This window comes from Artemia franciscana, unplaced genomic scaffold (genome assembly GCF_032884065.1).
Source record: "Artemia franciscana unplaced genomic scaffold, ASM3288406v1 PGA_scaffold_62, whole genome shotgun sequence".
NCBI classification, from domain to species: Eukaryota; Metazoa; Arthropoda; class Branchiopoda; order Anostraca; family Artemiidae; genus Artemia; species Artemia franciscana.
Window position 1 is genome coordinate 454,443 of NW_027062701.1, and position 13,530 is coordinate 467,972.

The window sequence follows — 13,530 nt, forward strand, 5'->3', positions numbered from 1 at the left end:
AATGACTTTTGTCTCTTTTAAAAAAGACACTAGAATTTCGACTTTCCCATTTAATAGCTTACATTAGTTCTCAGGGTATTGCAGATAAGGTATTTTGATAGCCTGGATACATATAATGTCTTTTAATTTAGTTCTACGCTTCTACAAAGTCATAATTCAACCACTTGCCCCTTGCCCCTAGGGGCAAGTCCACTTGCCCCAACATATTCCCTGAAAGATTCCTGAGATACTGCAGATAAATCATCTGGATAACCTGGCAGTAAATAACGGCTTTTATTAGGCTTTTATCATTTAAGCAGCAGTAAATCTTGCTACTTTACCAAAAATGAATTTCAAGTCCCATAGGATTTATAGTTCAAAACACAATTTTTATCTGGATTGGAGGCAAAAAATTGTTTTTCCCTTGAAAGCCACAACCCGATATCCTTAGGCGTTCCTGAGATATTGTAAAAACGCCATTTTGAAAACCTGAATGCACATGGTGTCTCTTTGATTAAGCTCAACATCCCCCTCAATATTCGCAAACAGTTTCAACTTAATACCCTTAGCCATTCCAGAGATACTGAAGATGCGCCATTTTGACAACCTTGAAACGCATAGTATCTTTTGATTTAGTTCAGTATCCATCCCCATCAACATTCCCTGAAAAGGACTAATCTTAATCCTAATCAACTGAATAATTTTAGCCGATCTTGAGATATTACAGATACAGCATTTGGGCAACTTGAATGCATACGGTGTGTTTTGATTTAGCTCAACATCCACCTCAATATTCCCCGAAAATTTCAACTAGTATCGTAAGCTGTTCCTGGGATACTGTAGATATTCCATATTGAGAAAATGGATACCCATAATACATTCAGACTTAGTTCAACATCCCCTCGAAGTTTCAACTTTCTTAATGCTCTTAGCCATTCCTTAAATATTGTAGGTATGCCATTTTGACGACCTAGCAACATATATTCTCTTTTGATTTATCTCGTTATTTAACAATGTGTAAATTTTAAATCTCACCTCTCCCTTTTGTTTATTCAAAATTACCTGAAAGCTTCAACTCCATCCCCCAAGCACTCCCTACTACATTGCAACACAACATTTCGACTAACTGGACACATGATTTCGATGAACTGGTATAACTGGGATCCTATGCCTAAAGAAGGAGATCATTTATTGGATGAACTGGATACATAGAGGGTTTTTGGATATACGCCTTCCATCTCCATAAGTCAAAATTTAAAGTCCACTTGGGTGTATCCAAAAAAACACTAGGAATCCTCATAACGAACGATCCCTAACAGCTCAATTGAAATACAAATGATCAGAAGCACAACTTTTAGGACCATTTCTGATACCCATTCCCAAAAAATGCATGATTTTCTTGTACAAAGGACAATCTCTGAAAGTTTTGAGCTAATCCCACATCTTGGATCAAACATATCCCCCTTTTCCATTAAAAAGCCTATTATAGACAATGGACAAATTACATTATTTACAACCATTGCCCTATGGGGCTCTGGGGGGCATCTGGAGACATATTTATTTGACCTTTTAACTATTTTGAAAAAAGGATTATCTAAAAATTTTGATCTGATATCTGTGGATTAAGGTGGTGGGCACTAAGCTTATAAGGGCACTAGGATTTCCAGTTTTCAACTGAATGAGCAGCCCTCCTAGAAAAAAAAATTCCCTGAACTTTGAATTCCTGTTTTACTTGTCAATTTTTTTAATGTTTTAATTTTTTTTAACAAAAGCTTAACCAGTTTACAAAATATAAGGACAGTCAACAAAACAGTTTCAAACTGTAAAACATTAAATATAATTTTACGTTGTATATGCTCCAATGCATTTTGAGTGATCTTTGCTGAAATGGCACCAAGTTCAAACTATTGAAGTTAAAATTATTTTATTTTAAATTATTTAAAATAAAAAACAAACATAAAAACCTATAGTAAAGAATATGCCATTACAATCCTTACAGAATGGCGCTGATCCCCATTTCATAGCCCTTCAGCCAGGTAGTGCAATAGAGGGGGGGGGAGGTCCAGTCATTCTGTGTCTTCATACATTCTTCCTGTTTACCTTCCCCAGAGTTTCCGATACTTACACAAAATTCAAAGAAAACCTACAATGGTGGAATCGAGAAAATCCTTAAATTCGTCTTGTTTAGCATGGAGTAGGCCACCAAGTTTATTGTTGTATTGATAATTAAAAGTCCCACGGATACTTTAAGTGGAAAATCGATTTAGCAGCATTCTATCTACAGATAAAGGCCAGATTTGTTATACAGTTAGGAAAAAGTTAAAAAAAGAGTTTTTTTTTTCTAGATTCCAAATGAACCTGAATATTTGGAAATTATCAAAGATGAGTAAAAATGTTAGATGGCACCAAATAGATAAATATAGATTAAATTAAGATAAAAAATAAAATTGGAATACAGCACATTACCTTACTTCCATTAAAAATATCCAGAAGCTTGGTTGGAGAGTAGGAGATAGGAAGCATAGGCACATAGGTGGTTGAATTCATCAGGTTCTTATCAGTTATCCAGTTTTGGTATGCTTCAAATATACTAGACGAAAACAATATAAAACATATTTAATCACACTATTAAAAGATAAAGTAAAATCACTTGTTGTTTATACTCATTACAACTGTTCGTCGCTGTCGAGTAGTACCAGGGACTCTTGCAGAAGGATGATTTGTTATTAGAATTACGGAACTTCTTACCTAACCCAATTGCTAGGATGTTATGACTATGAAGAAGAAAACAGGCTTTAAACTCATCAGATAAACTACGTGGTTAGTTCCGCATGAAACCTGCGAGCAAAATATTTCTATTTCTGGCTGCATTTCCCGATTATTGTGGAAAGGTAGCGTCATTTTTGAGCTTATGCTGTTTTAGGCCTGATAACCAGAATAGAATAAGTGGAAAACCTGGAAATTATTTTGAAAAGCTAGACAGCTACGCGAAATTATAAGCGAGTTACACAGCAAGACCGAAACAGCCAGAAAAGTCAAGTAATCATGGACGAACATAAAGGACGAACAATGGCCCATAATAAAAAAAAAAAAAAAAAAAAAAAAAAAAAAAAAAAAAAAAAAAAAAAAAAAAAAACACTACTGCGAAAAATTACCATTGCTAACTAATTCTGAAATGTTAACTATTATCTAAATTAGTTTTAATAGTAAAATGGTATTTCGAAACCAAACTTATAGAAATTTGAAAAATAGCCTGAAACTCCTAAAACAGCGACGAATCCAAACAAAAAGTATACTATTGGAATTGCCATAGCCGATAATCGTTCCTGGGATATTTGCCCAAGCTTATAACTGGGTCCCTGGCTTAAACAGGCCTTCAACAGGCCTTGTCTGTACTTCTTTCTTCTTCTTTTTTTCTCCAATGCTAGCAGAAAACTGAAATATTAAAGAAGCTGTTTTGGGCTCTTTTTAAAGGAAACTACTATATCTAGTGCTTTTTGTATTAAGAAAACATAATGTTTAAAATAAAAATTGGCTCCAACCTAGTGAAGGACGAACAATGCCCCATACTAACAAAAAAAAAGTTTCAAAAAGTACAAATGAGAAAATATTGTCATTTCTAGCAGATTCGGGAAAGATATAACATATTTAAGAAACCATGATTGAAAAGCAATTATCACATAAGAGACACATACTGCACATAAGGGATCAAAATTAGTTTTGTAGCTTTCTTAGGCTATGCCTACTATGGCTATTAGTGGATCTGTGCCTTCAAAGTCAACAGTCTCGGGATTCTAACTAATATGACAAGGTTCCACATAATTCATGAGAGCTTCCGAAATCTCCTAAAGAAACTCTCCTAAATGTCTTTTAGGACGTAAAACCTATATCCAATGCCTTAGTTTAAAAAACTTCTGCTATCGTTACCTAAGTTTGAAAATGACTTTTTGTTAGGTTTGTTTTGTATTTAAAAAAAAACAACTAAAACAAAGTGAAAACACTTTTTTTTAATGAATTTTTTCAACTGGAACACTGACAAATTTGTCAGCCTTTCAATTGTATGCCTTGTTAATGATTAAATAAAAAAAAAAAAACAAGCTTTTTCAACTGAAAGTAAGGAGCATTATTAAACTTAAACGAACGGAAATTATTATGGCTCAGAAATGGACAAAAATATGTTTGTCCCATATTCCTTTTAAACTTGCAGCCACTAGTCCTGAGGCCAAGAGGAGCCCAATGTACAAAAAAAAATTGTTCAATGGCACAGGCCCCCTTAAAATGGGTCCCTGTAAAGGGCCAAATATTATTTTCTGATTGCTTAAAAACCTGTATCTTTGAGTCTTTGGACTAAAGCTACCCCAATACAGAATGAAATTTAGAAAGAAAACATTTGTCCCCCCCCCCGAAAGCAGGGCCTAATAAAGGAAAAAAGTCCCATATATATATATATATATATATATATATATATATATATATATATATATATATATATATATATATATATATATATATATATATATACTTATATATATATATATAATATACTTATATATATAAACTAGCTGTTGGGGTGGCGCTTCGCGCCACCCCAACACCTAGTTGGTGGGGCGCTTCGCGCCCCCCAAGCCCCCCCGCGCGCGTAAGTCGTTACGCGCCATATTAGTTACGCGCCATTGTAGCTGTGTCCCTGTGTCCCACCTGTGAATAGAGATAGATATAAATATATATTTTTAACTACGTAAAACATGCGAATATACAACATTCTTCGCTGTCCCATTGTCTGTGCATATAAATAGCATTTATATTCCCTGTGTCCCGGTCGTCATTTGTGTCGACCGGACGCGAAGGTGGGGTGGCGCGAAGCGCCACCCCAACAGCTAGTATATATATATATATATATATATATATATATATATATATATATATATATATATATATATATATATATATATATATATATATATGTGTGTAAAGACACGCTTAGGCCCTCGGTAGAGGTAACATAGATTTAGGCCTACCTAGACAAGATCCAGAAAAATTTAGTTCGAACTCTGCAAGGTACATATATTTATACATAGCTGAAAAAATATAAATTTGCAGACCTAGAAAGGGCTGCAAATTTTAAAGGGTTTACTTAATCACCGAACCAATACTGAATCAACTCAAATCCACAGAAACAATCACCCAACCTATTGTCATTCTAAAAGAACACGGGGCTGCGATATTGAGGAAATTCTAAAATGGGTAATAATTGCCAAAATCACAAAAAATGTACGTGTTCACCTGAGTAGGCACTGGAGTTTCGCCTCGTAATACTTTCATACTTCCTTACGGAATATGTAAAACTTTCAAGCCCAAAATCGGACAAAAGAATAGAGGCAAGATTCTGCAAGATGTCGTGCAGTCGTATTTTGCAATTAGCCCAGAATCAAGCTTTTTTGATAATAGAATATTAAATTAGGGGAAAAGCACAAAAAGAAAAACTACCGAGAATCTGTCGGCTATTCTTATTTATATCTGCATTACCAAGAGCCCCCAAGTTATTGGGTGAAAATTAAAGGTAGGCCCACTGGGCAAACTTACAGCTTTCTTGAAATTTCTGAGGATAAACAAAAAACAAGAAAGTAAAAACAGGTTCGCAGAAAATAGAATCGAAAAAATTTTTAGAATCGTTTAATTAAGTACTATGAGTGATCAAAAAAATTTTTCTATTAGAAAAAATTAACTGAAATGCGGTTTGAGCCGGTGTTGATGACCGAAAAAATCAAGCATTCTTACCGCTGGGCTATCACGTTTCATATCATTATGTTTAATATACATATTACTGTTTCTAGTTACTCATTTCTGTAGTTTTACATGCATGAGGGGAGAATTTGGACGTCGCATTGTTGTATTTGGATTGAATGTTGTATCATTGGAAGCGCATATAATGTTACAATTTAGAAATAACTAGCTGTTGGTGGACGTAAAACTTGCGAATATACAACATTCTTCGCTGTCCCATTGTCTGTGCATATAAATAGATTGTCAGGTTTACCGACTCTTGAACATGCAACATATAATTGTGCATGGGAAAACAATCCGTGTTCAGATCTATACCTCATGATTCTAATGATTGCCCTTAAACTTTGTTGATGGTGATTGCTAATCGACCATTCCGTGTCGCCGTCGTCATTTATATATACCCCTGTGCCCCCCAGCGTCCCCGTTGTAGTTGTGTCCCTGTATCCCGGTCGTCATTTATTTTCCCTGTGTCCCGGTCGTCATTTGTGTCCCGGTGTCCCAGTCATAAATTTCTCTTTGAGTGTCCCGGTCGTAATTTATATTCCTTGTGTCCTGGTGTCCCGGTCGTCATTTGTGTCCCGGTGTCCCGGTCTGTATATACATTCGTTTTTGAATTGGTCTTTTTTTAGTTTTTAGTTTTTTACCTTTTTTTAGTTTTTTTAGTTACGCCTCATGATTCTAATGATTGCCCTTGAGCTTTGTTGATGGTGATTGCTAATCGAACGTTCCCTGTGTCCCCGTCGTCATTTATATATTCCCCTGTGCCCCCCGGCGTCCCCGTTGTAGTTGTGTCCCTGTGTCCCGGTCGTCATTTAAATTCCCTGTGTCCCGGTCGCCATTTGTGTCCCGGTGTCCCGGTCTGTATAAACATTCGTTTTTGAATTGGTATATGATGAAATAAATTTTTGTGTTTTTCCCCAGACATTTTTGGCAAAACAAAAACAATTCGTTAAACTATGACAGAGAACAACCAAGATGACGTCATTGCTATCTGGCAGGGCGACTTTCATCGATTATCTTTGGTTAAAGCCAACAAAAATGACGTCACCAAGGTCTGAAGTTTTAAAGTGGGTGGAGCCTAACAAAAAAACATGACGTCATTTTGCATATAAAGCAGAGGCTAGCAGGCTAGCAGGTATCAGTACATTTTCAGAAGTGTTTGAGTAAGCAATAATAGTTATAAGATAAGCATGAATATAGGTTACGCAGATTATCAAAACTTCGTCTCTAACACTGACTGGCAGCCAGAGAGCAGAAAAACAGTAGCTATAAGCCAAGCAGACATTTATGAATTAGATAAAAAATTCAATCCATCACAGTTTGAAAACTTCGAGTTCAACAGGGATTGGGAGATCGAGAGCGCATCAACAGAACCTGTAAACAGAGCAGCCATTTTAAATACAATTTATGAATTAGATAAGGATCTCACAAACACGCTTGATATTATTCCCTGTCCATCCCAAACGCAGGTTATTTTCATTAATCCTGCCAGTGTTAGCATAAAAAAAGACAATGACGTTGAATTACAAAACCATGCAAGCAGGCAGAGAGCAGAAATGGAAAACTGCCAGATGGACAATCGCAACTTCGATCCACACCGACATACCTCAAAAACTTTGTATGTTGCCTCGCTACCAAATTTTGAAATAAGCTATCCCATAGAAGGTTACTGGGATGTAAATCCAGAAGAAAGAGCAAAGAGCAATGAATATAACGGCGAGAAGAACGCTACCAAGATATTAAGAAATCAGCGCCGAAAAAATAGACTATTAAGTTGCCCAGAGGAATACAAGAAATATGTCAGAGAAAAAAACAAGCAAGCCGCCCGAGAGTACAGACAAAGAAAAAGATCACAGGATCAAGAACTTGTACAGAGGTTCGAATCATTGAAAAAGAAGAAAGCAATGCTCGTAGAAGAGTTGAGATTTCTTAAAGCAAATGGATCTCTAAGTGCGTTTTCTCCTGAAGATTTCACAACGTCCTTTAGGAACTAAGTGAAATTATCTCCTTAAATAGAGTGGGAGCTAATGTTTCAAATTACAAAAATCACAAGCTTCACAGAAATTTTTAGCTTGAACATCCTAAATTTTGATATTCTGTCTTAAATAAAATATTTTCCTTTATTATCTCCTAGTTTAGGTTTTTTAAACAAGGTCCAGGATAGAACAAAACTAATAGTGAATTTAATAGTGATTGAAGAAAATGAGATTATTCATCTTCTTTTGTTACCGTAACTGGAGCGGCGGCTTTAGCATGGGTTAGACTCCTTGAGAGGCCACCCACAATTTTTATTTGATCCTCAGTTTTATAGATAAATAATAGATGAGCAAGCGTTCGGTTTTGTTAATATAAGAACTTTAACAAAGGGCTTATCCCTGTATGGTATACCAGACAAATACATTAAATTGATTAGTACTATGTCCAAGAATAACACTTCTGTGGTTAATGTAGGAAATTTAATTAATAGCTGGTTTCGTATTCAATCAGGAGTTAAGGAGCGCTGTGTTCTATACACCTTTATATGGATCATTTTTATGGATTTCGTCTTAAGAAGGCAATGGGAGACCACGGAATCAAATGGGGAGAAAACGCTCTCCTGGACTTTGATTATGCTGATGATTATGGCATCCTAGATGAAAGTGTGAGCAAAATGAAGGAACTTTTAGAGGTTCTGCGAGTTCAAGGTCCTAGAATAGGCTTAAAACTAAATGTTAAGAAGACTAAGTCACTAAGACTAGGAATAAGGGAAGATCAAGAGGTGATGTTGGGTAACAAAAAGATTGATCAGGTGGACAGCTTCACTTACCTTGGTAGATTTATTAGTAAAGACGGTTGCAGCAGTAAAGATGTTAGAAGTAGAATAGCCAAGGCTCAGGGTGTTTTCCACAGTTAAAAAAAGTTTGGAAGAATAGGAAGACAAGTCCACAAACCAAGATTAGAATATTGAATGCTACAGTGATTACAGTGGTCAAATATGGCTGTGTAAAAAGCATGGTTCAATCCCGTTTTCTAGGGCTATAATGAGAGAAAGGTAGAGATTGCTAGGGCACGTTCTGCGGATGAAGGATGACAGATTGTCAAAGATTGTCCTTTTCGGCCAACCGTCTAAGGCTAAACGGAAAACAGGTCATCCACGGTTGAGTTGAGGGAATATCATAAAAAAACACTTAAAGGAAATGGGAGCTTCCTGGGAGGGTGTAAAGAGGGAGGTTTTGAATACATTGGGATGGAGGAAGAGAGTGCGTAGCTGTGTTGGTCTCAGGTGGCTTTGTGCTGGGGTGAGTCGTTAGTAGTCGCATTATTAGGAATACATTACAAACAAATAAAACTTACATACTAGAACACAAATAAAACATAAAATTAACGCCCAATCACCTGGAAAAAACATGAAACAGATTTAGAGAAATATCACATATCTAAAGTGCAGAGAACGTGCGTGTTCTTTTTTTGTCGGTGCACGGAAAAATGTTCCAGAGAGGAGAAAGAGCGATGACATACAGTAGAGCAAATGAGTTGAACACTATAGCTAAATACTTCTGTATACTCTAGTATACAACTGTTGTGTTGCAATTTACAGCCAACAAAAATTCTCCAAATGCTTTCCACAACTTTTCACTAAGATTCGCGAGCAGGAGGGCGCATTTTGATTTTGGCAGTGGTACCGATCAGATGGCCAACATACTTAATACATACAGATGGGGAGACATTTTGACTTCCCAGTTACACACCTTCTGTCGTAACCGGAGACCAACCGAAAATAAGCATCTCACTCTAAGGTGGGTTACCCTAAGGTGGGCAATCCTATATTTACAGATTTGCAACTAAGAACAGAGAAATGTTTTTCAATTGATGACAGCATCCGGCTTAAGGTTTAAAATATCATCAGCATAATTAAGGAGAGAAGTCTCCAGATCTCTAATTATGCAACTTACCGTAAACTTTTCCTGAGCATTTAAAATGGTATTCAAATCAAGAGGTGGTGACCGGCGGATATCTTTCCACACTAATCTCAAGTTTCCCCTGATACGAAACTATTCGGAGTAGGTACTTCTACAAACAGAGCTAACAAAACAACAAAGCTAGGAAGACCTTGACTTTTCCCAGTATATAGCAGCTGAGGTTGGACGCCCGAGTCGAACGTACGAGAAACAATATGTGCTACCGGACAAGGTTGCCAACTGTAGCACAAAAGTGCCAATTAGCATTATTTCATTGTGTGTAGCGCTGTAGTACGCGCTCAGGGTTGCTAAAACAGCACTAAACAGTACAAAAGTGGGACGCAGTCAATTTGTTGACTATAAGACCGAAAATCGCTGTGTAGCACGCAAATTTGGGCAATTGTAGCACTTTAGGAACTGACCATGTTGGCGACCTTGCTGTCAGAATCAGTATATCCTCATTTCTCTCAGTTTCAACGACGACAAACAAAACTATAGAGTGAACAAGCAGCGTTTAAGTCATCAACTATCGGCACCTCCAGTAGATTACTGTGTCGTAGACACGGTTATGGGACAATATAAACTACACTGTTTGCACTCTTTACCTTTTTTGACAAATTGAGTAAACGAACTAGTGCAATGATCTTCGGGCTAAGTATCTGCATGCAAATTAATATGGTTGAATAGCTGAACGTCCATTATTAGCTTGTCGCTTGCGGATTTTAGGTGTAATCTGAAGAACTGATCCACATCTCTAGAATGTTTCTTTTTCAGAGTAGCAATAACTCGTTAAATTCCCGATGTGTTGATAGAAAACGCTATGTGATTCAATAGTACATAAGCAATCATAAAGCAAAGACTGGAATTTTCCTTCTGCTACTATGTCCTAAGTGAGGAGGAAAAACTCGCTCGCAAAATGCCTGATCCTATCTTCTTAACTGCGAAGGTCACAATGAGAAAAATCTGCTAGGAGGTTTCCGCTTTCCAATAAATCTCATGTGGGCTTTCTGGTAGGGCTTAACTATTTTGGTCAATTACTAGAGCCTTATGCTTGGCTACAGTAATTGATAGATAATTAAATAAAGAACAAATTTTTTTCAACTGAAAGTAAGGAACAGCATTAAAACTTGAAACCTTCAAAGCTATTACGTATAAAAGGGGGATTTACCCCTCGTCAATACCTCACCCTTTGTGCTAAAGTTTGACTTTTTGTATCAATTATACAACAATGAATCCTGAAACGCAATGGCCGTTTAATTAGTATAATAAGCTTTTTTAAAGTTCAGAAAAAAACTTTAGCGTTAAGAACAAGGTATTGGAGGCACCAACTCCCCTCGTATATACGTAATAATTTCTGTCCGGTTTAAGTTTTAATGTTGCGCTTTACTTTCACTTAAAATTTGTATTTTAATTCTGATCATTTTTTAAATAATGCCGGGAAATCTGGCTCACCCTCTATGGAAAATTCCCTTCGCCACTAAAAAATTCATCCATATAAAGATCCTCCCACTTAGTTCCCCCTCCCGCTAGAAATTCCCCTCGAAATGTCTCTATACGACCCAACTATACTTCCCAATACCCAATATTATATGTAAACAACGGGCTATATATAAACAAAGCTCATAGCTTGCAACCCATACCCCAAGGACTGAAAGGGGTTAAGACCTTGGTGACGCTGATAAGCTCTGATACACTAAATCTGATGGTGTTATTTTCATTAAGATCACTTGGTTTTTTTGGGAGTATTTTCAAAATTTGTGCATAGTTCTCAGGTTCGTAAGCTCTAATGAGTAACAGATTTGGATTAATTACCCAATTCGATTCTTTTGATGTATCTATTGTTATCAAGTTGTAATTTCAAAAAGTTGTAATTCGAAAGCTTGAGATGACACGAAAAACATTGTGGTTTTATTTTGAAATTAAGTTCAAAATGTTGCATGGGCAACGTCATGAAATATTATTCTGCCAGAAACTGTGTTTGTGTACATGTTACATTTTAAATTTCAGTTGAAGTTCTAAATTTATTTTGACCCAACCTAAAATTGTTAAAAACTTTTTAAACTTAAAATAGCTAAATTTTTGAATCCCAGGATGACTTATCGTGATTACAAAAAAGTGGATTTTGATTGTTAAGAAACTTTTCAAAGGCAGCCTTTTATGTAGAGTTCAAAATGTAACCACTTTTTTGTGTAACCCCAATTTTTGATTGAATATCTCTACACCATGAGAAAAAAAAAACATGAAATATTTCGTTAATTACATGGACGGTAGACAAAATGGAGTTACATTTTCTAAGTCAGCATAAAAGGCAAGAATGGTCGTATTATCTTGCAAGAGGGCTCATTCTAAAGGAAATGAAAAGCTCTAGAGCCCCTTTTAAGCGACCAAAAAAATTGGAGGGCACCTAGGCCCCCTCCCACGCTAATTATTTTACCAAAGTCACCAAATCAAAATTATGAGATAGCGATTTTATTCAGCACAGTCAAAAAACCTTATAACTATGTCTTTGGGGAAAACTTACTCCCCCACAGTCCCCGTGTGAGGGGCCATAAGTTACAAACTTTGACCAGTGCTTACATACAGTAATGGTTATTTTGAAGTGTACAGACGTTTTCAGGGGGATTTTTAGGTTGTGGTGAGGGGGGTGATAAGAGAGGATTATTTTGGGGGAACATTCCTTGGAGAAATTTGTCATGGGGGAAGAAAATTTTTATGAAGGGAACGGAGGATTTTCTAGAATTATCGAAAAAAAAACAATGAAAAAATAAATATGAAAGTTTTTTTTCAACTGAAAGTAAGGAGAAGCGTTAATAAAACGAACAGAAATTATTACGCATATGATGGGCTCACCTCCTCCTGATACCTCGCTCTTTACGCTAAAGTATTTTCAGTAATTTCAACTATTTATTCTACGGCTTTTGTGATTCGGGGGTCATTCTTAAGAAATTGGGACAAAATTTAAGCTTTAGTGTAAAGAGCGAGGTACTGACGAGAGGGTGAACCCCTTCATATACGTAATAAAACATGAGAGTACAGAAGTTCGTTACGTAAGCTAATTTGTAAGCTACGTATATCTTTCACAAATAAAAACATTCGTAAAAAATTAAAAGTTCTAGTTGCCTTTTTAAGTAACCAAAAAATTGGAGGGTAACTAGGCCTCCTTCTTCGCTCCTTTTTTCTCCAAATCATCCAATCAAAACTATGAGAAAGCCATTTAGCCAAAAAAAAAACAAACAAATATGCGAATTTCGTTTTAATTATTCATCTGCGGAGACCCAAAATTAAAACATGCATTGATTCATAAACATTCAGAAATTAAATAAAAAAAAACAAGTTTTATTAACGGAAAGTAAGGAGCGACATTAAAACTTAAACGAAAAGAAATTACTTCGTATATGAAAGGGGCTGCTTAATCATCAACGCCCCGCTCTTTACGCTAAAGTTTTTTACTGTTTTAAAAAGTAGAGTTGAGAAAAAGAGTCAAACTTTAGCGTAAAGAGCGGGGCGTTGATGAGGAAGCAGCCCCTTTTATATACGAAGTAATTTCTGTTCGTTTTAAGTTTTAATGCTGCTCCTTACTTTCCGTTAAAAAAACTTGTTTTTTTTTATTTAATTCACTTCAACATGTGGCACTGGCAACATCATGAACTGGCAACATCAGAAACTGCGTCTATCATCACCCTTACCATACCATATATATACTAATGTTTACATTTGGTTGTTGCGAATTCGATCTGTCCTTTTATTAAAGTCCCTTAGTGAATAAGAGAGATTGGATTTGTTATTGTAGGTAAGTAGATATGTGGACTTTCGCGCGAACACAAACCCT

General features: G+C 36.1%; 1 protein-coding gene across 6 annotated transcripts in view; it reads right to left on the bottom strand.

Moving 5' to 3' along the window:
• The window catches only part of LOC136042080 (ectopic P granules protein 5 homolog), a 152,052-nt gene that overhangs the window by 56,019 nt on the left and 82,503 nt on the right, over nucleotides 1-13,530 (bottom strand). For all 6 annotated transcript variants that reach the window (XR_010621161.1, XM_065726975.1, XM_065726973.1 and 3 more), the window contains exon 15: nucleotides 2,446-2,569. Coding sequence is in view for 5 of the 6 variants with exons in the window: in XM_065726975.1 (XP_065583047.1) it covers nucleotides 2,446-2,569 (124 nt within the window). In the remaining variant the exon portion in view is untranslated. The remainder of the gene's footprint in view (nucleotides 1-2,445; nucleotides 2,570-13,530) is intronic.